This window comes from Drosophila sechellia, chromosome 2L (genome assembly GCF_004382195.2).
Source record: "Drosophila sechellia strain sech25 chromosome 2L, ASM438219v1, whole genome shotgun sequence".
Classification (NCBI taxonomy): domain Eukaryota; kingdom Metazoa; phylum Arthropoda; class Insecta; order Diptera; family Drosophilidae; genus Drosophila; species Drosophila sechellia.
This window is the reverse complement of record NC_045949.1, coordinates 15,991,881-16,013,929: the sequence shown is the minus strand read 5'-3', so window position 1 is coordinate 16,013,929 and position 22,049 is coordinate 15,991,881. Positions and strand designations below refer to the sequence as shown.

The 22,049-nt window shown below is 38.1% G+C and overlaps 3 protein-coding genes across 4 annotated transcripts; 1 reads left to right on the top strand and 2 right to left on the bottom strand.

Moving 5' to 3' along the window:
• Positions 1-6,120: 6,120 nt before the first annotated feature.
• On the bottom strand, positions 6,121-7,205 carry LOC6613700 (juvenile hormone acid O-methyltransferase). Of its 2 annotated transcripts, none has more exons than XM_002038134.2 (2): positions 6,551-7,205; positions 6,121-6,483 (listed from the first exon to the last, which is right to left on the bottom strand). In XM_002038134.2, exons 1-2 carry the CDS (start codon positions 7,200-7,202, stop codon positions 6,242-6,244), a joined length of 894 nt encoding a protein of 297 aa, XP_002038170.1. In that variant the 5' UTR covers positions 7,203-7,205; the 3' UTR covers positions 6,121-6,241. The 2 variants fall into 2 exon arrangements, with proteins under 2 accessions (XP_002038170.1, XP_032583367.1); XM_032727476.1 differs by lacking the exon at positions 6,121-6,483 and having other exon boundaries at positions 6,554-6,729; positions 6,794-7,205.
• A 10,319-nt stretch (positions 7,206-17,524) lies between these two features.
• LOC6613699 (protein disulfide-isomerase A6 homolog) lies at positions 17,525-19,276 on the top strand. The gene is made up of 2 exons (XM_002038133.2): positions 17,525-17,678; positions 17,748-19,276. Exons 1-2 carry the CDS (start codon positions 17,666-17,668, stop codon positions 19,034-19,036), a joined length of 1,302 nt encoding a protein of 433 aa, XP_002038169.1. The 5' UTR covers positions 17,525-17,665; the 3' UTR covers positions 19,037-19,276.
• A 403-nt stretch (positions 19,277-19,679) lies between these two features.
• LOC6613698 lies at positions 19,680-21,256 on the bottom strand. Its single transcript, XM_002038132.2, has 2 exons — positions 21,049-21,256; positions 19,680-20,971 (listed from the first exon to the last, which is right to left on the bottom strand). The coding sequence occupies exons 1-2, from the start codon at positions 21,086-21,088 to the stop codon at positions 20,631-20,633; spliced, it is 381 nt and encodes a 126-aa protein (XP_002038168.1). The 5' UTR covers positions 21,089-21,256; the 3' UTR covers positions 19,680-20,630.
• Positions 21,257-22,049: the final 793 nt, after the last annotated feature.

The following is a 22,049-nucleotide window of genomic DNA, read 5'->3' as shown; positions in this document are numbered from 1 at the left end:
GATCACAAGAGCTGAAAAGTACATTGTGTCCTTACACTCATATAATCGATGAAATACAGCAAAGAAAACTTGAAATATAATTTATATAATAAAGTTAATTAACATAAATAATAGGACTTTTACAGTAAGAAAATAGAAAATAACTAATATGTTAATAAAAATGTATAGTTTGTTTTAATAAATACAAAATTAGCGTAACTCAACATCGTTAGCTATCTAACAAGCTAACCACAAAACTCAAAGAACGCAAATGATGTCATCGCGAAATAGGTTGAAAACCTTCAATTACATAGACTCATCAGAGTCCTTCATCAGAGTCCTTATTCTTCTGTGACATCAATGCCAACTTAATTGACAAGTGGCGGTCAACAACTCAATGCCTTAAAACAAGCAACTCATTTGCGTGTCAACTAAAGACAAAGTTGAAAAGGCCCCAGTAATTGGATAATGGCAGAAAAGAGTCGGGTTTTTGAATAAATAAAAAAACACAAATGGCAATTGGCAAATGAAAGTGCTGGCAGGGATGTCAGCTAAACTGGTTAATTATAGTTTAACCCCCAAGCAAAATGATGCAGCAACAAAAAATGCTAACCGCAAATAACTTATGTCGTCATTGTGTCAACGGCTGTTATCCGAGGGTCGGAGTTCCACCAAATAAGAGGGTTTTTGGTTTCTGGTCCTGTTCACTTGACCGCAACAATTGAAATATGCCACTGAAAATTGAAAAACCAATTTTATTGAACCCCGGGCATCGAAAATGAATGCTGGAGAGCATTGGAAATGATTGAAATGAAATTGGAATTTTATTGGAACGGAATTGAAAAAGGTCTGCGACTTAAATTAAATAATCAAACCAAGGGAGTTACTTTACTATTTATTTGAAAATATTTCAAGCATTATAGTGGCTTACAAAATTGTTCAAAGTGGCTTAAACATAGAAATTTATAGAAATTTCATAGAAATTCCCAATAGAAACATTTTCCATTTAAGCAATATTTTGAGTACAGCAAATTCAGTTGCCGAAGCGTATAAAATATGCCTTCCCGGAATATCAATGGCTTTGGGCTCCAATTAAATAAACATAAAATGTCAGCGACTGGCCAAATAATTTTAATAACCAAAATTGGCTGCAATACCGTCTGTGGGTGTAGGGATTTTCCAAGAGAAGTGCTGCTTGCGGTCGTTTTAAACAAACCGCAGGTGTTGCATACATTTGCCAGCTTTGCATTAATTATGACGTGTGTCTCGGGAAAAAGGCGTGGCAAATGGGGGGCGGCTAGTGTCCAGGGGGCGTGGCGGTGAAACTATTTGCCGCACTTGCGACCAAAAGCTGGTAGCTCGTACGTAAAATTGTAGCATACTTATGGGCTAAAGTAATTTTATTGCCATGCACAGGAAGCTGCATAGACGACGACGACGACAAGGATTCCTGTAAGAGGTCCTGCGAAAGGAGAGAGAGAGAGCGAGTGAGAGACTGTACGGATCCCCGTAGAGCTCCTGGCACATCGTGTGACCCGTAAACTTTGCAGTTTCTTTGTTTGGACTTGGCCCAACGTGCCGGTCCTCAAGTTTGTTGCCGCTCTTATTATTTTAGTTGGGTAGTTCTCGCTAGTTTCTCCTGTTTGCCACAGCACAGACAAAAATTGCATTTATCCTAGATTTTGAAAATTTAAAACCTAAGACTAAAATACCAGAATTGCTAATTACAATGAAGATAATTCCTCATAATTCCTACAAACACTTGATCATGTACATAATACTTTTATTACTTAAAAATTATAAGTATTAAAGGCACGACCTTAAAATGCATCATTATATCACATAGTTAGTTTTTTATATCCTTAATCTTTAACCAACAAAGAAGAAATCGAAAGAATTTTCTGTGTAGTGTTTTTTTTAACTGCTATGGAGAGTGGATGATGTTGGGATCCTGCGTCATGGGTATGCGTCCGCACATAAAATGTTATTGCGAAAAACTATTAAATTTCTCTAGAGATGAAAATATGATCAGAAATTTAAATCGATTTATTAAAAGCCGTCGCAGTTGTTCGTTCAAGTGATTGGAGTTGGTAAGTAACTTGGCCAAAACGAAAGCAGGACCTTCAATTGCGAAATGGAACATGTGTTGCCTAACAAAAGTTTTGCGGCCGAACACCGAAAAGGTTTCCAATGTGAGACGATTTTTGATTGATGGGAGTTCAGTGCAGTCTGAACAGTGGGATAGAGAGCTGTTCAAAAACAATAATTTGAAATTTATTAATAATGAAATTTAACACTTTGAATTAAGGTAGAATTATATATTTTATGGTACTACAGTCTAGTTGAGGTAAAATTATTTCTTAGCACAAATTCTAAGTTCATTGCAAATAATTAAAAACCCACTGTGCGGAGTTCCTTTTCCGAAACATCCGCATTGGCAGTCATATTTCGGTCAAAACTGGGGAAAACCAAATTTACTATGTACGCTTAATGTCTAGACAAAGCTTCCCAATTACCTTATCCGATTACACGAAGATTTGCCCCACGAAGTGTTGGACGTGGACAACTAGAACTCCCCAGAAACCCGATCCCAAAACCCAGGACGAAAAGCATTGCCTTTTGGAAGCCCTTGACCCGGCATGCCAGGAACTCTTCGGGAGAAATCTTCATATTACTGTTGTCCCTTTTTTGGGACATGGCCCAACCCCTTTCCTGCGGAGCGGAAAATGTTGAAATAATTTGGGCAAAAGAAATATTCTCACACCTTTCGCAGAGTAAAAAGCACTTAAGTGCCTTGGCCAGGACTCGGGTTTTAATTGAAGTGCAGTCCAGAGTCCTTGTGTGTGTGTGTCGTTTTTCAAGCAGGTGTAAAGTTAAATCATAAAATGAAATTAAAATAAACCAAAGCCGAAGCTGAAGCCAAACGTAATGAAGTACGGAAACACTCCACAAAAAGGAAAGAAAAGGATTAAGCATGGGCTAACTCGACATCCCAAAGGGTTTCCAGTTGGCTCCCCTAGTGCCCATAATTAGCTAACAAAATTTTTTGAGAAATTTTTCCACAATTTGCGTACGTACATTTTTTTACGGAACGCAACATTTTGTTATTGAAAAATTCATGAGCCTTTGCCTTTGCAGCAAATTGACGCAAGGACTCAGTGGCGGTGGCACATGAAATCTTACCCCTTTTTCAATGAAAAAGTTTAAGAATTTCTACAATGCAAAGAAAAATATGATTGATTTATATATACTGGCATATTTTTTTAAATATTTTTCAAAAATTATCATTGCACTTAAAGTTGTTATATTTTAAAAAGGCATACCGTATCTAACTTATCTGATATTTTAGTCAGAATCAACAAAGTTTTTATGAACTTAACCCTTTGCAAGGCATACGGCTCTGTCCTTGGCCTGCGCAAACGTTTTTGTCATATTACAATATAATTTATTAAAATTCTTATTTGCAACGCAAAGGACCTCCGCAGGATGAGAGAAGGAGACGGCTAGAAAGAGATAGCCGAAGAGAACTCTGTTATAAAAACAAAAGAGACTCGTTAGTGCTGAATTTTTAATAAAAAGCCGCACATGATACCGAATGTAAATTACCATATTCCTCTTATAATTTGCTATAATGAGACTCATCCTTCAGTACTCTTGTTGTTTTATGTGTGTGTAATTGCCTTTTGGTGGCCATTAAATAGATAAATCCCGACCAACCTCGCTTTTTTTAGCTGTCCTTTTCACATTTGCATATGGAAAACGCAATCAAAACGCCCGAGAGTCAACAAAACCGCTAAGTAAACTCAAACAGAATGGTCAGTGGTAAAGTGGGACGCAAACCCACCTGAAAATCCGAACATATTATTCGATGGCTACGCATTTCAGTGAGCTACAGTCAAATGCACACGCCCCCATAGAAACATACATATATATGTACATATATACATATGTATGCATATATATGTATGTACTCGTATGTACACGACTTCCGCCGACATTCAGTTCCGGTATTCGATGTTTGTTTTTGCGGTTACGCCCCCGGAATCGACCCGCGAAATCGGGTGGGTCAGCGACTATGAACGCTGGGTTAGGAACTCCTGGTAAGATGTGAAAATTCATGAGTTATTCAGAAGAGTTACAAAAATAAATATTCAAGCTAGCAAAAAATACTACTGATTTGTTAATATTTCCTTTATTGATATGTTGTAAGAGACACTAACAAAAGAAACTCTTTGGTTAAATAACTAAAGTAATCTATATATTTATATCTATTACTATTTAACTATTATTATAACTATTTTTCAAGACCTTGAAAGTCAGAAAAATCATTATTGATTGAGCATAGTTATTTGTAGCTTTGAAAACTTCTCAAAGAAAATATCTATTTACCGGTAATTTTGTGAATAATTTACAATGTGCCAAAAGAAATTAAATATGTGCCAAAACGAAAGTCTAAACAAGTCCAGATGCATACAAGTGAATTGACCCATAAAATGTCAAGGTAAATAAAAAAACGAAGTTATTTGCAACAGCAAACTCCCTTTTTTTAACAACTAAGTGCCAAGTGAAAAACAAATAGCCGCTGAATGGACAAATCGAAAATTGTTCAAAACACAAAGAAGCCGAAAAGAATCTGGTACATAAACAGTGTTTGTAAAAGTTAATAAATGTATTTAAATATGACAGCATAAATTTTAAATATAATGTAAATACAAATATATTGATTAAACATAAAATAATTCGATTCAAAATTCCTTCCACCCTTCGAAACTAATTTGGAATAAGGAATTTTTCCAATTGTTCCCTCCAAGCCGGAGCACAACAATTTCCCCCCTCCGGAATCTTTTAAGTTCGAAGAAAATTAGCCAAACAAATGATGCAGAGAAGAAAAACCAAAATGCCAGGAACAGGCAATTAAAGAGCAACCAATGCCCCAATCCAAAATCCTCAAATCCCCCGACCTTCGGGGCAGGCAGCCAAGCAAACGGAAAATTCATTACAAACAAATTAACAAATAAATCAAATTTCAATACGAAAATTTGTTTGCGAAAACAATTTTGAGACGGGTTGGTAAGTTCTGGGGCTAAGAGTCTGGGCCGGGGTCATAGCTAGTAGCTACACATACAAATCGCATGCCACGCCCCAACGCGGAAACCCGGCAAGGGGGCGGGCAGGGGGGAAATGTAGAATCCGTTTGACTGACAGGCGGCAAATCGTCTGAAGCTCGGCCGGCGCACTTGAGAAATCATTTATCTAAATTAATTCCTGTCGTTTACATTTGCCAGAAACAAAATGCGGAGTGGGTTGTTTTCGGGATGAGCTGGGATTTTCTTGGGGGTAAGTCGCTTTTAAATGCTAAAGAAAGCGAAAATCAAAGATTAAGACAAACATTTACTATTTGCCCGTTCTGGGAGGGATCCTGCGAATGAACTGACAATTGCCCGGAAGCTAGACAAACTCACGCCTAAAAAACGTAAACGACATGAATGCGCATTTCTGTCGACATCGCGCGTTAATAACTCATTTGGAAATTCCTCAACAAACTCCAACATACGTAGCCCACAACTGACAAAAAAAGCCGGAATAACAATTAAAATTGTTCTTAGACTCGAATGGCAACATTTTCAACCCTTTCAACAAATCCCCAACTCAGTTTACCACCGTATTTAAAACGCAACGGGCGGTTTTTCGTCTGAGGAAAAGTTTTGATACATCAAAATCGCGAGGGAAACGCGCGGTTTTTGACGTTAAGCTTTGGGAAAGATGAAAAGTTCCATGGAGAGTGAGAGTTAACCCCAAACAACTATATACATATATATACATATAAATGGAACTAAAATGAGAGGGAGAGTGATAGAGACTTATACTTGCTGCTGGAATAATTGGTTCTGTCAAAAGCAGCAATTATAATGCCCAAGCCTCTCTATAAATGATATATCAAATAGAATGTTTGATTGCACACTTCATTTGCTGTCGTCAATAATAATCTTGTATAACTAACTGGGTTAGATAAAACAAATTGAATTGCAACGATATTTTACAAATAACAATTCTATTATTTTTATGTAAAGTTAAGTTAAACTAAATTTGTATATTATCTCTAATTCAACTAATTCAATCAGATGTATCCTTAAAGACCACTTTTATATTGTTAGACCAATTCTAGGAATTTTGTATATTTAAAGTATTTAAATTAAGTACATTATTTGGCATTAATAGACTCTGTTAACAAATGTAACTAGTGTAATTGCGTATAATAAAGTTAATTTAATCCCTTAACTAAGTTTTGATGTGGAGGCTCCAGGAAAACATTATTCACAAAGTCAGGGGTCTTGCGAGCATAGGCCACCACCAGTTTATAGGGAGATAGGAACTTCTGATCCTCATTGTTTTCGCCTTGCTGCAAATTCATGGATATAACAATGTCTATAAAGTCATCCAGGAACTGTTCATGCAAATCTGCAGGCATTCGCTCAAGAAAGGGACAAATGGCCTTTACATTATCTGAAAGGTAAAAACGTAGCATTAGTTAATATTAGTTACCTTTAATGTGAAATGTGCTTTAATTTACCTTTCAAAGTCCTGACACCTTCATAAACAAACACTTCGTTTCGTATTTCCACATTGTGTTGCACGAAACCCACATCGTTCAACAACTGACTGAATTCCTCGCCAGGATTTGAACTGTAGTGCAATGGGGATATGAACCTCTCCACATCCTGCATATAAGTCGACCACTTTTCGTTTGCCCTAAGAATCTTATAAACTTCGTAAACCGGATTGGATGCCAAAAATGCCAGAAGACAGTCACCACCTTCGGGCTTCAGAAGATTGTATATGTTTCCGAGGGCTCCTTTCAGATTTTGCACCCAATGAAGGCAGTAGAACGAGGTGACATGGTCAAATCGGCCGCTCAGCTCCTCGGGCAGCCGATCGCATCCTATGTCCAGAACCTGGAATCTGGTACGCTCCTCCCGCTGGTAATGCTTACTGGCATAGTGCACCATCTGGCTGGAGATGTCTGTGCCCACCAGTTGTCCACGAATCGGCAGCAGTGGCTTTACGAAGTCCATGAGCACGTTGCCGGATCCTGAACCCACATCCAAGAGGGCATCCTCTCCATCGGATCGCCACTGCATGGTCGAGGCAAACTCGTCCAGAATCAACTTGGCATCGTGCCTTTGCACCTGGTTGGCGTGCTGATATAGAGAGGCCTGATTCATCTCAACAACTGATCGACGATTGGGGCCGATCTCAGCTTTATATACTCATCGCTCGTGATGTCATCAGTTCACAGATTCTAATTTTTTGCTCTCGCCAGAAGTCCCACTCTCCAGCTTATGACGTCGAGCTAATTACGTACGAGTATTATTTATTTTTAAAGCTCTGTAATTTTATTGGTTCCATTTAGGGGAAAACCGACAAAAAGAGAGCGCACCTATGACAGCTAGAAAATACACTAGCCAACAAAATTCGACTACACTAGCTACACTCATAGCGTACAAATCATTTAAATCGAATATTGATAGTTTTTACACTAAAAGCGGGTTTCCTAATTTATTATTTCTTGTCAATAAATTTACAAAAATAAATAGGTAAAACTAAAAAGTAGACATATCATAAATATTCCTTATAAAAAGAAATATTTCCAATGTATCTGCTATTAAAAAAAGGTAGTTTTACATATTTTAATAATTTATTGAAATATAACAACTTGAAAATCGAATAATTTCGTTCATAACAAACCTCGTGCTCATTTTTATCTTCAGAAATCGGGCATGGAAAGCTCAAGTTCTAGGTCAATAGAGCTTTGCTAATGCTTCCTTCATAGAATTATTATGACTTTTGAAGTACGTAACCAGGCATTGAAATGCAAATCACTAACGAACTTGAGCAAAACCCCTGGAAGTAAATTCCACACGAAATTAACATAATTTTCATGAGCAGTGTACCAGCCTCCAATTGGACAATGGAGATAGGCCAAAGCAAATGAATGAGAATGCCCGAAAAACGATCCTAATTTTCGATGAACCCGAATGTGCAGAAGTGAAAAAAAGTGTTGGAGGTGCATTCAACTCGAGAAAGTATTAAAACGAGTGAAGTCAGTTCGATGACCTACCCTAAGATTGGTTCGAAAACGGTGCAAGACCATCTAATCTATTTTTGGATAAATATATACCAATAATTTTATGTTCGAACTACAAATAGAAAGGGAATATTATTTTGGACCCACTCTTCGATGCTGCGGGAAATATAAATTCATTAAAAACATTCCATTTAGCTGCAAATTACATTTGTGTAATTGCTGGCAGAAATTGCTGCCAGAAAGCGAAGCTCATGTTATTTCAAATATTTCACATATGAGCAGAAGGACCGTTTGATGTCCCTGGGAGATATGAACCAGAGAACTGCAAGGGTGGCATTTTTAGCCACTCGACTCACACCCAACAATTTTGTGTGCGGGTGCTACCCGCCACGCACATCGCGGGTACTTACAAACACACAGTATACATCTGCACCAGAGAACTGCAAGGGTGGCATTTTTAGCCACTCGACTCACACCCAACAATTTTGTGTGCGGGTGCTACCCGCCACGCACATCGCGGGTACTTACAAACACACAGTATACATCTGCACATGTAGACAAGACACCCCGTTGTGCCCGCACCCGAATCAATACGGTGACCTGCGTCGCGGGTGCCGATCATACTCGGCACCCATAACGGAGGGTAGAGAAGACAAACAGTCAGAAAAAGACAAATGCCTAAAAAGGGATGAGTAACAAAAACACTTGTGGGTTTACCGTTAAACACATGGGTGTTTCCAAAAATACTCGGGTGTTTCTAAAAATACTCGGGTAATAGTCTCTATCAGTCTATCTACTCTTGTAGATAGTCGAGTCACAGACAAGATGCGTAACTCCATACGTTTTACACTCCATACGTTTATACACTATTCTTTCGGCGTGGCTCTAGACTTTGTCGAATACTTTGTAAAATATGTCCTTCATCTTATTATTATATTTTATTATAATTATATATATTATATTATATTTTATTATATTATATATTATAAATATATATATATATGTAATTTAATTATTATATATATATATATATATATATATATATATTATATTATATATTATTATATATTATATATATTATTAACGTTTTTATTATTTAAATGTAAATTATAGTAAAAATAATAGTAATAGTAATAATGCTAATAGCCGAATTTCACAAAATTCATTTCAAAAATGAATTTATGCAAGAATATTTGTCATTAGAGTATTCAGCTAGCGACTTGTGAAAAATTAGTAAGGCAATGATTCGAAACGGGTGGCACCCGACATGAGCACGAAATTTTTCTTGGGTATTCCCTTTTACCCTTCATTTCTTATACCCGTCGCGCTTCCACCCATACAAATTTTAGGCGTACAAAAAATGACCTGCGGCCGATCGTTGACTGTGCGTCCACTCACCCATACGGCTCTTGCGCAGCAGGCCTCGGGTGGTTTTTTTACTCGTAACAAAAACACAACGTTGGTAAAACACCCGAATATTTTCTGTTGCCGCAAGTAGGGTGTCAAAAAAGACGGGGTGCCTAGAGACCGAGTGTTTATCGGGTGGACGTAGAGTGCCAGTGGCGGGCTGCAGTTCTCTGATATGAACCACTCACGTTCGCATCCTGCATTCTCCAACACTAGGCACATCACATCCATATAAATTCATTTGCCAAAGTGACATCAAAAGCCCCCGCTCGGATTCTGTTTCTGGCTTAATGTGTGTGGGCGTTACGGCTGGTTAATTGCATTTGTCGCAGACTCTTTTTGGTAAAACAGCCAAAAGGCAGCAAAAGGGTTATTCGGCTCGAAATTACCGAGAGCTGTCGATTGGCTCGAGCTGTCACAGAGCCACGGAAATCAATTAAATCGGACGAACCAAACACAGAGGGCCTCAGCATTTCGATTCATTTGGGAGTTTGAGTGTTTTGCGTTTCTTGGCTTTGAGTATTTTAATGAAGTTATAGCACATAAATGAATTATTCTGCAAGATGAGCCAGCGCAGAGAAATTTAGATAAGTGTGGTCTTTGGGCATAAGCTGGCAAATACAGATTTCTATATGGATTTGATAAATCGTAGCATTTAAAAAAGAATTATTCCACTTGTAATTTCTCCTAAACATATATATAGATACGTGCATATAGTATACTTTATATAGTGTGTGTAAATCTAGCTTAGCTCAAGTTACTGGACAGATTTACAAGTAACTTTATCATTTTTAATTTATACCCATGCGATGACTTTACATTTTTCAATGGAAAATGAGGCTTCATTTTCTTACATATATTTCTGTTATCAGCATTGACTTCATCAGTAAAAGGATAATGGGTAATGTTTCTCATCAGAGAACCGCAAGGGTGGCATTTTTTACCACTCGACTCAAAAATTTGGAGCTATTTTATTTACTGCACAATTACATTAATTCAGTCACCACATACCTCGTCACTTAACCAAACCATTCCTTCAAAAAATTCAAAAAAGAAATCAAAAATCTCATAGTTGTATGTGATTTTTATTAATTTACGAAGATTATAAGCTCAACCATAACCCAATGTACATAATGCACATACAGCCCTTGACCCCGACTCCAAATATCTGCCCACTTCTTCCCTGGAAATTATTCGCACTTGAAAACTATTTAAATGTTATCTAACTGAACAGAAGACTATATAGCAGACCGTTCTGGTTATTTGTGCATGTGGTATGGGGGTTGGCAGTAGAAACAACAAAAACTCTTGCATATGTTAAAATATCAAAATAGCAAACAAAGCAAGAAAATCGTAAATGTTGAGAGCAAAGGGTTGAGGGTGAAATGAGTTTTTAATGTCCCAAAGGGGAATTCTTCTTGAGCTCGAGACAACCACATATACACAGAGAAAATATCTGCATATACTAAATATCAATTAAATCGAATTTTTGCTTAATTATTCTATTCCATTGAAGAACCTTTGTCAGATTTGCCATTAGGTAAGATCGCTGCTCAGAAATCCATCAGGTGTAATGCGACTTCTTTTGGCAAGATGACTTTATCCACATATATTTTGTGCAGACAATCGAAGATCAAAAAATGTAAAACTCTTTTACAAAAACGTTCTTTTCTAACTTTTTAAACTTAAACTTACATGCATAACATATTTCGAAGTGAATGATAAGTTTTAATTTAAATTTATTAAAAATATATCCAAAAACGCAAGATAACCAAATATATAAAATTTTATACCATCCAGTTAAATGTATGTATATAACATAATATCACATAAAAATAGTGATATTTAATCTGCTTAAATTTAGATATTTTTAATAACTTTAAAATGTACACTAATTGTTGTAGTGTAAAAGCCAGGCTAGAAGATTGGGCAATGCGGATTTAAAATACAAAGTAAACGGCGATTTGTTGTTATTGATTAGAGCGGACAGAGCCAGACAAACATATGAGCTTATCCTTGGCTTCGCTCCGTCTTCTCAATTTCCCCACGAAAATTCAAGGGGCGATTTTCCTGTCTCCCAAGACGACGATGCCCGCAAACTTGATGAGTATTTAAAAGTTTTCCATTGTGTGTTTGATGAATATTTAATTAAGCATAAAAGGAGCGGAGCAAGAAGGGCAAAAACTTCGGCAAAGGGTTGCTACTGTTTCACTGTGTTTTTCTTTTGTTTTTTCATTTCCTTTTCGGCCAAAAAACCTGCTTTCCCATTTTCCACAGCATTTTGTGTGGCGAGCTTAGAGAGTGCAAAAGAATAAAATAAAATCAATTAACGCTTACCAGTTCCGTTTTTGCTCTTATATTATTATTATCTATCAATACCCTTTCTCAATCAGAATTCTACAGATATTGGGAAATTTCATTGGGAAATTAATCTGAGTAAAAACCTTAGTGTTTGCAATTTATATAATTCCTAAGTAATTATTTATTGTTTTTAAATATTTTATGATCCAAAATATGTTTTTCTAACAAGTGTGGTAAAGGAATTGTACGATAAGAGGACAAAACACAGTGAATAAGTTAAATCTATATAAATAGTTAGAAAAATATAAGCAAATACAATTTAATAATGTTTTTTATTAATGGTGAGAGTACCCAGAATTCAGCAGCTTGATGTCCTTCGAGTGTTTATATAATTTTTATTATATCAGTATTTTACAAGTTGTAAGCAAAAGGCCAGGCTCAAAAGAGCAGCGAAAATAATTAAATAGTAAAGAAGGCAGTGCGCCGAAAGAAAGTCCCCACCCTCCCCGCCGAAAATCCAGCCCACTCAACCCTTTGTGCCACTTTCTCCCCTCACATACATTTTTTTTTATCCTTTCTCCGATTCTCGGTGCCCAAAGAAGCCCACAAATAGCCAAAAGCTAGCGAGTGTTGATGGCAGCCGCAGCCAACGAAATCCTTTTACATTTTATATATGTATGTATATATATATGCATATTGCTTCTTATATTAATTTGTTTTTCTTTTTCGATTTTTTGTGGGCGTTGGGAAAATTAATTAAAAATTAAATGAATGAACGAACGCTGGGATAATGAGCCCCTAAGCTGATTTTGCGCTTAAAAGTATGCAATGGGAAAAAAATGTCGAGCTGCCCGAGCATGGCATTCAATAACAATTTCCACCCCACTGCCACGCCCACCTGGGCGGTACAGGTATTTCGCCAACCCACCCACCCAACCCACCAAAACAACAACAAAAGGAAGGAAAAACTTGCAATTTTTGTCGCATTTTTTTGCTGTTGTTTGTATTTTATTTTCGTTTAATATCGACAAAGAGCCAGCGCAAAAGAAATCAGAGGGACGTGGCGCAGCAGCAAAAAATGAACAGTGAAATATTGTGAAATTTTCTTTAACGTAACAAAATATTTTTATAAAATAATCAAGTCTTCCTTTTGGGCTGTTTTGTTTGCAGCAAATTATTTTTAGCTTTGTGGACGAGCGAGAACGTGAAAACCGTGGGGCTTTTTTTTTTGTCTTGTTTCGGGTGTAAATTAAAATCGCCAGCATTGCGCTTTTTTATAATGAGCAAATTGGGGGTGGGGCAAACTCAATACTGAAAGACAGAAATAAAATTAATTAATAATGGCGAAATATTTCAATGGCGAACACACAAAAAGCGAGCAAGGAACGATGATTAAAGGAAAAATATGATAGGGCAGGGGGGAATTTAAAAGGAATTCGGTAATTGATACTTTTATGAGAAGAACTGTGCCATCCCATAGAGGAAATGGCGAGAAACCTTTATTATTTTAACCCCAGGGTATATAATTTTTTATTTTAATTTATATAAGTTTTTACACAGCATAAGTTTTGAATGAGCTTCGTCTTAGGCTATGACCTTATCCCACAGAGACTGAAAGTCAAAGTCATTGCACCCCTAAACCGCAAAACATTCCAGCTACAAACCCCTAACCAAATTCTCTCCCAACCCTTCAAGAAATATTAAGACAAGGACAAGAAGGGCGAGCACTATCAAAAGTCAATTACAATGCAATTATTGTGCGGCCCGTGCCAGTGGAAAACCAGAAAACATTTTCAAAAGCCATTGAAAACTTTAATTGAAAATATCAAATTATTTTCGAGTTAGCGTCAGCATAAAAAAAGTCAAAACGCCTCATCTTGAGTTCGATGAGGTTTCAAGGAAGTCCTGCGATATAGCCGAAGAGACACTTGTGTGCATATAAACCATTAATTACTTTTGGCCAGATTGTAGTGAGCGGCAGTGGGGGCAAAAGAAAGTTGCCGCATAGCCAAGAGTCGGGCCAAATTGTAATGAGTTGGCATTTTGTGAGATTCCCCCACTGAAATATCTCGTTGTAAAGTAGCTGAAATGACATTAAAAGGGCAAAACCAAGCAGAAAGGACATCCGCATCCTTATGGACACTAACCAGTTGGAAGGAAAGCAAAAGAAAGGCCTACACACACACACATATGTGGGACTTGGCCCGAGCTGGGGATAATGCTTCTCCTCAACCCTTCACCCATCGTTTCATAGTTTACAATCTTATTATCTTGGCCTGGCATCTCTCACATACACACACACTTTCCTAAGGCAATTAAAAATCTTCACACTGTCGTCGATGTCCTTTTGCTCCTTTTCCTGCTTTCCCCTCGCGTTTTGTCTGTTTTGTTATCCCCTCGGCCCAAATTGATTTTGTTTATTAAACATATTTTGCATAAAATTCACTTTATTTGCAGTTTATTTCGTAAGAAAATTATAAGGTTTCCCCCTTTTTCCATGAGACACGCTTGATAGTTTTTCCCCCTGGGAGGAATTGCGTTTTGGAGGAAGGATAGTGTTCCGTATTCTTTGATTATGTTGGATCACGTTCTGCAGAAAGTTATTTGCTGCTGAGAGTGCTTTGTTTGCCTGGGATTTTAGTTGTTGAAGATGCATTGCTGAGACCAAATGAGATACGGGGATGAGTTTTAAGGATTCTGGAAATGCGTAGGGGTGATTAAGAAAACAACGATCAGTGCCAACTAAAAACTAGAAAGGAAGCTAGCTAAATAAGAACAATTTATGATAAAAAACAAGACTATGCTTTCTTTATTTTAAATATTTTCCAAAAAATATCAAACTAAGGCCGAAATTATATATTATCATGAAACTGGTGTATACCGAATAAGAACACTATATGATCAAACAACAAAGCCTTTTTTCCGATTATTGCTATGCATGCTATATGAAAGAGTATACCTATTCGGCCATCATACCATACCATGCCAGCATTTTGACCTTTGTAATTAATTACAAGTTATAACTATTTAAATATAAAATTTTGGTAGAAACAAACAAAAGTCACTTTCCTGTTTTAAAAAAATTTATGCAATATTCCAAATTGCCCTTTTTTTAACCAAATTTACCCTAATATATTTACTTCTAATTCCACGACCCCTGTTCATCTCATAATCCATTTTTGCCACCCCCCGCATCAGGATTTCACGCATTTCTTATCTAACATATTCACATGGGCATTTTCCAGCAGCACCCCGAATGCATTCACACATGAAAATCCCATAAAAATTGACAATAATAAGCCACATATCATCATTTCACTCTCCACACATATGCACAGACGTATGTACGTTCCACTCGATAAGAAGTCAGTAAGGCCTGGAAATCAACCAGAAATCGAAGGCTACCCTTCCGAAACCGAAACCAAAAGCCGAATGAAGAAGAAAATCCCATAAAAAACAGTTCAATGATATAGAAAAATAGATAAAGCTAAATTTGCAAAAATAACAACAAAGGCACTCGGAGAGGAGAGCGACTGGGGAAATGGCAAATGGAAAACGCGTGGCAGCGAATCAACTTTAAAATAATCCGCACAAGGCACTTGAGAATCCAAAAAAAAAAAAGGAAGTCGAACGGCACTGGGATCCTCGTGGTGTTGTCAAGTGAATAATGGGACAAATCCGCAGTGTAAATATGACACGTTGCAAAATGGCATTCGATGATAAAATAAAAAGGAATCTCAGGGTTCAGAACACACTCGAAAAAAGGACGGCAAATTGTATATACTTACATATAACGAATAAAGTTTAAATAAAATATTTTCCTTAATTTAAAATGCGGCTCAAAAATCAAGCTATATCAACACCATTAAGAGAAAAAAGAACTAGCTCACTATTATTTATATTTCATTGCTATTAATGTTATATACACATTTTTATAATATACTTATACTATATAAATATATATATATTTTTGCTTTATACACTCATTTCTTATTTTTATATATTTTTTAAATATTTATTATTTAATTAATTTATATTACTTTTTCTAAAAGTAGCAAAAAGAAACTTTTTTTGCAAGTGAGCATACTCATAAACGCCCCACATCTGCAAGATTGAAGTCACTGACAGACGCACATCCTTCGGGAAAGGTGTTTTGACAGGGCGTCAGGCAAGTCAGAAGTGCAGACACAACAACGTGGACAAAAAATAACCAAACAGGAGCAATGGCAACAAGGGGTTAATATTTGTGCCGCACCCTCACCGTAGCGTATCAATAAAAAGATCGCTCAGCTGGGCATTCAAATTGTTTGTTTGATAAGCCAGTGTGGAGAAGTACGTGCACTGAAACTAATTTTAACTTACTCATACACGTAGAAATATTAAAATTAAGCTGGATTCATTTTCAAATATAATATTAAACTTATTGCATAGATAATAGAGTAATGTGCTGGTTTTTTTTATGTGTCTAATATTCTTGTGTTATTGGATATTATTTTTTTCAGTGCTGTAAGTTTATCTGGGGCCAGAGACTCTTTTTTTACCGAAGTTAATACAAATATTACGCCTTTTTATGCTGAAAGCAAAAAGTGCAGGCCAAATGTGGCATAAACATTACTTTTGGAAAAAGGGTTGGCCACACCCACCGCTTTTGTAGCTGCCGCCCGAGAAGTTATGACTTTGTGTCATTGAATCTTTATGTGTGCATTCGATATGCATTAAAATTCAATTATCATAAAAATAACACGCAAAATAAAGGGAAAATCCAGTCCCCCCGACTGAACAGCTCCCCCCAATTAACCCTTGAATGGCAGAAAAGGAAATTGTCTGACTCTGTGTCTTTCTGTGCCAATATGAACGTCACATAAATCTTGGCAACACTACTACTAAGTCGATATTAAGTAAAATTGACCACATATTTTATCTCATATGCGCACGCAACGAACGTAGACGAAAATGGCGAGGGTCAGGGGTCATTCGAATGGTGGGTGGTGGGCAGTGGGCGAAGAAGCTGGAGAGCCAGAACAATGTGCGAGTAAATTAAGCCAAAGCTTCCAGACACAAATTATATAACTTTCGGAAAGAAAACAATTAAAATGGGGAATTAACAAGGTAAATTCAATTAAAGAAGGTAACATGAAAGGGAAGCGCATGAGAACATTGTATATCTTATTTAAATCTTTTCACCAATAAATTGTTTAATATAATTTTTATTTTTCAGTATTTTTAATAACGCTGCTTTCTAAAAATGATATAGTAAACTTTTATAGTATAGGAAACAAAAAGATAACTTTATCTACTTTAAAGACAAAAATAATAGTACATTGGTGTTCTACTTGGTCATGTCAAAAGTATCATCACTGAAATTTGAAACATTTAAGGTTTTGGCATTGGTTTTTATTAAGGTGTTAAGAAACCAACTTTGAAATAGCCGCCAAATCAAACAGTGTTGTCAATAAACTAATTATTTAGCTTATCTGGCAGCTCTGAAGGATTTTTAGAACCAGTCTAAAATACCGAAATATATCGATAGTGGCAATAAAATTCTCGGACCATTTTACTTTCGTTATTTGTATTTACATATAATTAGAATTATAAATATAAAGAATCATGCCATTTTATCTGTAAAAATATATAAGATTTGACTTATTTCGCATTATCAGCAGTATTCGTATTTGCCGGCTTCTACATCGATAGTCACATCGATAGTATTGAACTATCGCGAGTACGCCGCACTCGCAGTGACGTGTACTCTTTTTTTTAGCAAAATATAAGCCGCATCTCTACACATAGTTTAGTTTAAAAGAGCCTATCGACAAGACGCGTTGATTAAGAATTGGTTAAGATAAACTCGGTAGAGATAGACACGTAAGCGCTTTCGCAAACTCAACAAAGATGAGGCAACTGGGTAAGTTTCCGGCCCATGCAAGAAATAGACAAATTATGTTAATAATACATTTTCGATACGCCCCCGCAGGGAGCATTTTGTTGCTGGCATTTGTCGTGGGCAGCGTTAGTGCCTTCTATTCGCCCAGCGATGGCGTCGTGGAGTTGACGCCCTCGAATTTCGACCGGGAGGTGGTTAAAGACGACGCCATCTGGGTCGTGGAGTTCTATGCTCCATGGTGCGGCCATTGCCAGAGCCTGGTGCCCGAGTACAAGAAGCTGGCCAAGGCATTGAAGGGAGTCGTGAAAGTGGGCTCCGTGAATGCCGATGCGGACAGCACGCTGAGTGGCCAGTTCGGTGTACGTGGCTTTCCCACCATCAAGATCTTTGGCGCCAACAAGAAGTCGCCCACGGACTACAATGGTCAGCGAACGGCTAAGGCCATCGCTGAAGCCGCTCTGGCGGAGGTCAAGAAGAAGGTGCAGGGTGTCCTGGGCGGCGGCGGTGGATCGTCTTCCGGCGGTTCGGGCAGCTCGTCCGGCGATGATGTCATCGAACTCACCGAGGACAACTTCGACAAACTGGTCCTGAACTCCGACGACATATGGCTGGTGGAATTCTTCGCCCCCTGGTGTGGTCACTGCAAGAACCTGGCACCCGAATGGGCCAAGGCCGCCAAGGAGTTGAAGGGCAAGGTCAAGTTGGGCGCCCTGGATGCCACCGCGCATCAGAGCAAGGCCGCCGAATACAATGTGCGTGGGTACCCTACCATTAAGTTCTTCCCTGCGGGTTCCAAGCGAGCCAGTGATGCCCAGGAGTATGATGGCGGACGCACTGCCTCCGATATTGTGTCGTGGGCCAGTGACAAGCATGTGGCCAATGTGCCAGCACCCGAACTCATCGAGATTACCAATGAATCCACTTTTGAAACTGCCTGCGAAGGAAAGCCATTGTGCGTCGTGTCCGTTCTGCCACACATTCTCGACTGCGATGCCAAGTGCCGCAACAAATTCCTCGACACATTGCGCACCCTGGGCGAGAAGTTCAAGCAGAAGCAATGGGGCTGGGCCTGGGCAGAAGGTGGCCAGCAGTTGGCCCTGGAAGAGTCGCTCGAAGTGGGAGGATTCGGCTATCCGGCCATGGCTGTGGTCAACTTCAAGAAGATGAAATTCTCCGTGCTCAAGGGCTCCTTCTCCAAGGACGGCATCAACGAGTTCCTGCGCGACATCTCCTACGGACGTGGCCACACGGCGCCTGTTCGCGGAGCCAAGAAACCTGCGATTGTGTCCGTGGATCCTTGGGACGGCAAAGATGGCCAACTGCCCACCGAGGAGGACATCGATCTGAGCGACATCGATCTGGATAAGGACGAGCTGTAAGGCTGTGAGGATCGGAGATCAAGACTGTGCGGCCCAAGCTCAAATTTCCACTTATTAAACTAACAAACACTTGCATTCTGAATGATATTCATTAGTCAGCCAGCGTATCTAAATATAAATAACTCTTAATTATCTATTAGCGTTTTCTACCATCCTCACATAGATCTAAACGAATCCAAACCAACGATCATATAAACTATGTACCACAAAATGAATAAACTGTGCAACAAATCGTGTAAATTCTGGGCAAGTGTTCATCGGATTTGGGAAAACGCGGGGAGTTGGTAATGAATTACACAATGTTTCGTGCTTAGCGAGTTTAATAAAATGCATAAGTTAAACTTTATACAAAGAAAATAATTATTAATATCTGTAAACTTCAGTTCAAATTTTCTTCCTCATCAAAATGTATTTGGGTTGAGTATAGTTCATTCTTCAGTTATTTTTTTAAATGAATCATCAAATATGTTTGATTTCTTCAAAAACTATAGCACCATCACATCCAAGAATCAACAAGTGATATACACATTTGTTTTTTAAAAATGTATTCCAACGTAGCGATGTATAAATATAAAGTTTTTATAAATCAATGAACTTAATATAGAATACAGAAGAATTAGTTCATTAACACCCCAAATTCCAATAAAATGTGTGAGAATTTTACCGTTTGCTGCGGTAAAACCATTTATTTTATGTAAAACTCACATAAAAAGGTCCAAAAAGATTTGTATATAAAATTTGATAGACTTAATGCTAGATAACGTCTAAAAACGTTTTTTGACACAATATATAGAAGGATACTCAAGCTGGTCTAAATGCACAAACTGAAGATTTCTTAAATGTATTCGTGGTGGCAAATTGGCGCTTAAACTATGATTGGCATGGTATATTAATTAAGTACTTGGTTTCGATTTAAGTACAACCTGTGTATAAAGGGACGCGAATCGGCGTTTAAAAATGTATTGGAAAATTCGAGGCATCACAAAGAGTTCGTCTGTTAGTACGATTCGGATTCTTAATGCAAATTGGGTTGCGTGAAGACGGTACAAAGAAGATCGCTAAATTCCCTTGGATTTTGAAAGAAACAACCAGGCAACGTGACTCAATTGCCACAATTTGGCTCTGTCCCACAAACAAAAAAGAACAGAGAACACAGCGGTGAGTAAACGGCTAAAACTACCTGCATTAAAAGAAATAAAAAAGGCCAAAGATGCAGGAGGGACAAGGAAAAAGGGCCAGAGGACAGGCCAAACTTGTTGAACCCGGGATTAAGAGAAGCAACAGATAAAGAAACATTCGGGGATGCGTAGGAAACCCAATTTACAATTATGAATGATTAATTCCCTTTCCAGCGAACTCCTCAACTGGTTATTGCTATATGCAGTACTGTTTTGTTACGAAATTCGATCAAAAATATAGGAAATTTAAAAGGGGTATATATAGATAAAATTCGAGATATTTCTTGTTAAGACTTAGGACCTAAATCTGTAGTCATACTAATGGATTTTCGTTTCTGGCTGGCATTTAAGTCTTTTTCGCGTTACTAAATAGAAGTACTACTAAACCACTATTCTCCGGGTGTCCACACCTCGAATCAGGCCAACGTATGGTGGTGCTTCTGGTCGGGATAGTTCTCTATGGACTGAATGGATCGCGATGTGGCGGCGGTAATGGTCGAGGATACGTCCATAAACCGATATTTCTTCTCATCGCGACAGAGTAAGGGGTAGCAAATGATGCCGTAGTAGAAGACGAGGCAGAGAACGATAACGGTGAAGATGATGGCGATGATGCCGAATGTGGAGATTCCGGGTTGACTGTCCAGATACTCCTTGGCCGTCGGCGGGGGCTGGGTGGTGGTGGGCGGCTCCGTGGCCTTGTAACCCCTTCGATTGTTCCGCGCTGCACCCGCACTAAAAACCAAGCAGCTGGCGCCTGCAATAACGAGATACGTATCCGTAAAATCTGATCGCGAGGCGATTTCTTCATTTTTCTCCCTCTCTTTCGCTCACCTAAAAACAGCACACACAACAGGTACGAACTGCGAGACATTTTTAATTTATTTCGAATTTACGATTGAGCACGAACGCGGGGCGAAATCAGTTCGTTGCCACGAGAACGGGACGCAGACGCAGAACAGAGACTCGAGAATCACACAAAGCAACAAGAAAGCAAGACAAAAACCTTTCGCGTTGCTGTTAGGGACGGACTGTCGTTGCTCATCGATACATGGCGATAGCCTTCGTTGACGATGTTTCAAATCGCAACATTCGAAGAATGGTTTTTTGGATTGTTTTATCTGAAATATATCAACTAATATTATATAAAATCATTTAAATAATGAAATTAAAATAATAATGATAGCTTTCCTTGTGGGTCTTGGATTCATATTTAAAAAACCCAAGGACCAATTCGAAATTTTATATTTATGATATCTTTCATAGATGCATGTTAACAAAAGTGAAAGTACATTGGTGTATATATTTGAATAAATATATAAATCTATATGAATAATTTATGTCTCTCTTCACGAAAAACGAATAAAATTTGTACTAGACCTGAACTAAACCATTAATCCGTGACTTTTTCTCTTAGAACGATATGTGACCGCGACTCAGTCACGCCGCTTAGCAACCATCGACCATCGCCAGCCAGCGTAGTTATCGATAACACGACGAAAATTTGGTTGCCGAGCGTGTGTGCGCTGCCCTGTCCGTGTACACTTTATTTTCAATTGGTGAAAATTGTTATAAAACTAGCGAGGAAATATGTGAAAATAAGAAAAGGCCCAATTTCGACACTCGAACTGTGCGTGCACAATCGAATTGGCGACCACCCGACCGCGGAAACCTGATAAAAAGCATAAAAATAACAAAGGCGTTAGCAAACGAACGACGGGCGAACGAAGGCATATAGACGCTTAAACCGATCGTTCCCTTACAGTTGTGTATATTTAGTCATTGCAACTGATTAACTTGACGCAAGTAAATGCAAGTATAAACTCGAAAACGGC

Excerpts from the sequence above, each read along its gene's own strand:
- LOC6613700 (XM_002038134.2), bottom strand. The coding sequence starts at position 7,202 with ATGAATCAGGCCTCTCTATATCAGCACGCCAACCAGGTGCAAAGGCAC. Across the intron at positions 6,484-6,550 it reads AGGTGTCAGGACTTTGAAAG|ATAATGTAAAGGCCATTTGT; the intron begins GTAAATTAAAGC and ends TTTACCTTTCAG.
- LOC6613698 (XM_002038132.2), bottom strand. The coding sequence starts at position 21,088 with ATGTCTCGCAGTTCGTACCTGTTGTGTGTGCTGTTTTTAG. Across the intron at positions 20,972-21,048 it reads GTTGTGTGTGCTGTTTTTAG|GCGCCAGCTGCTTGGTTTTT; the intron begins GTGAGCGAAAGA and ends TCGTTATTGCAG.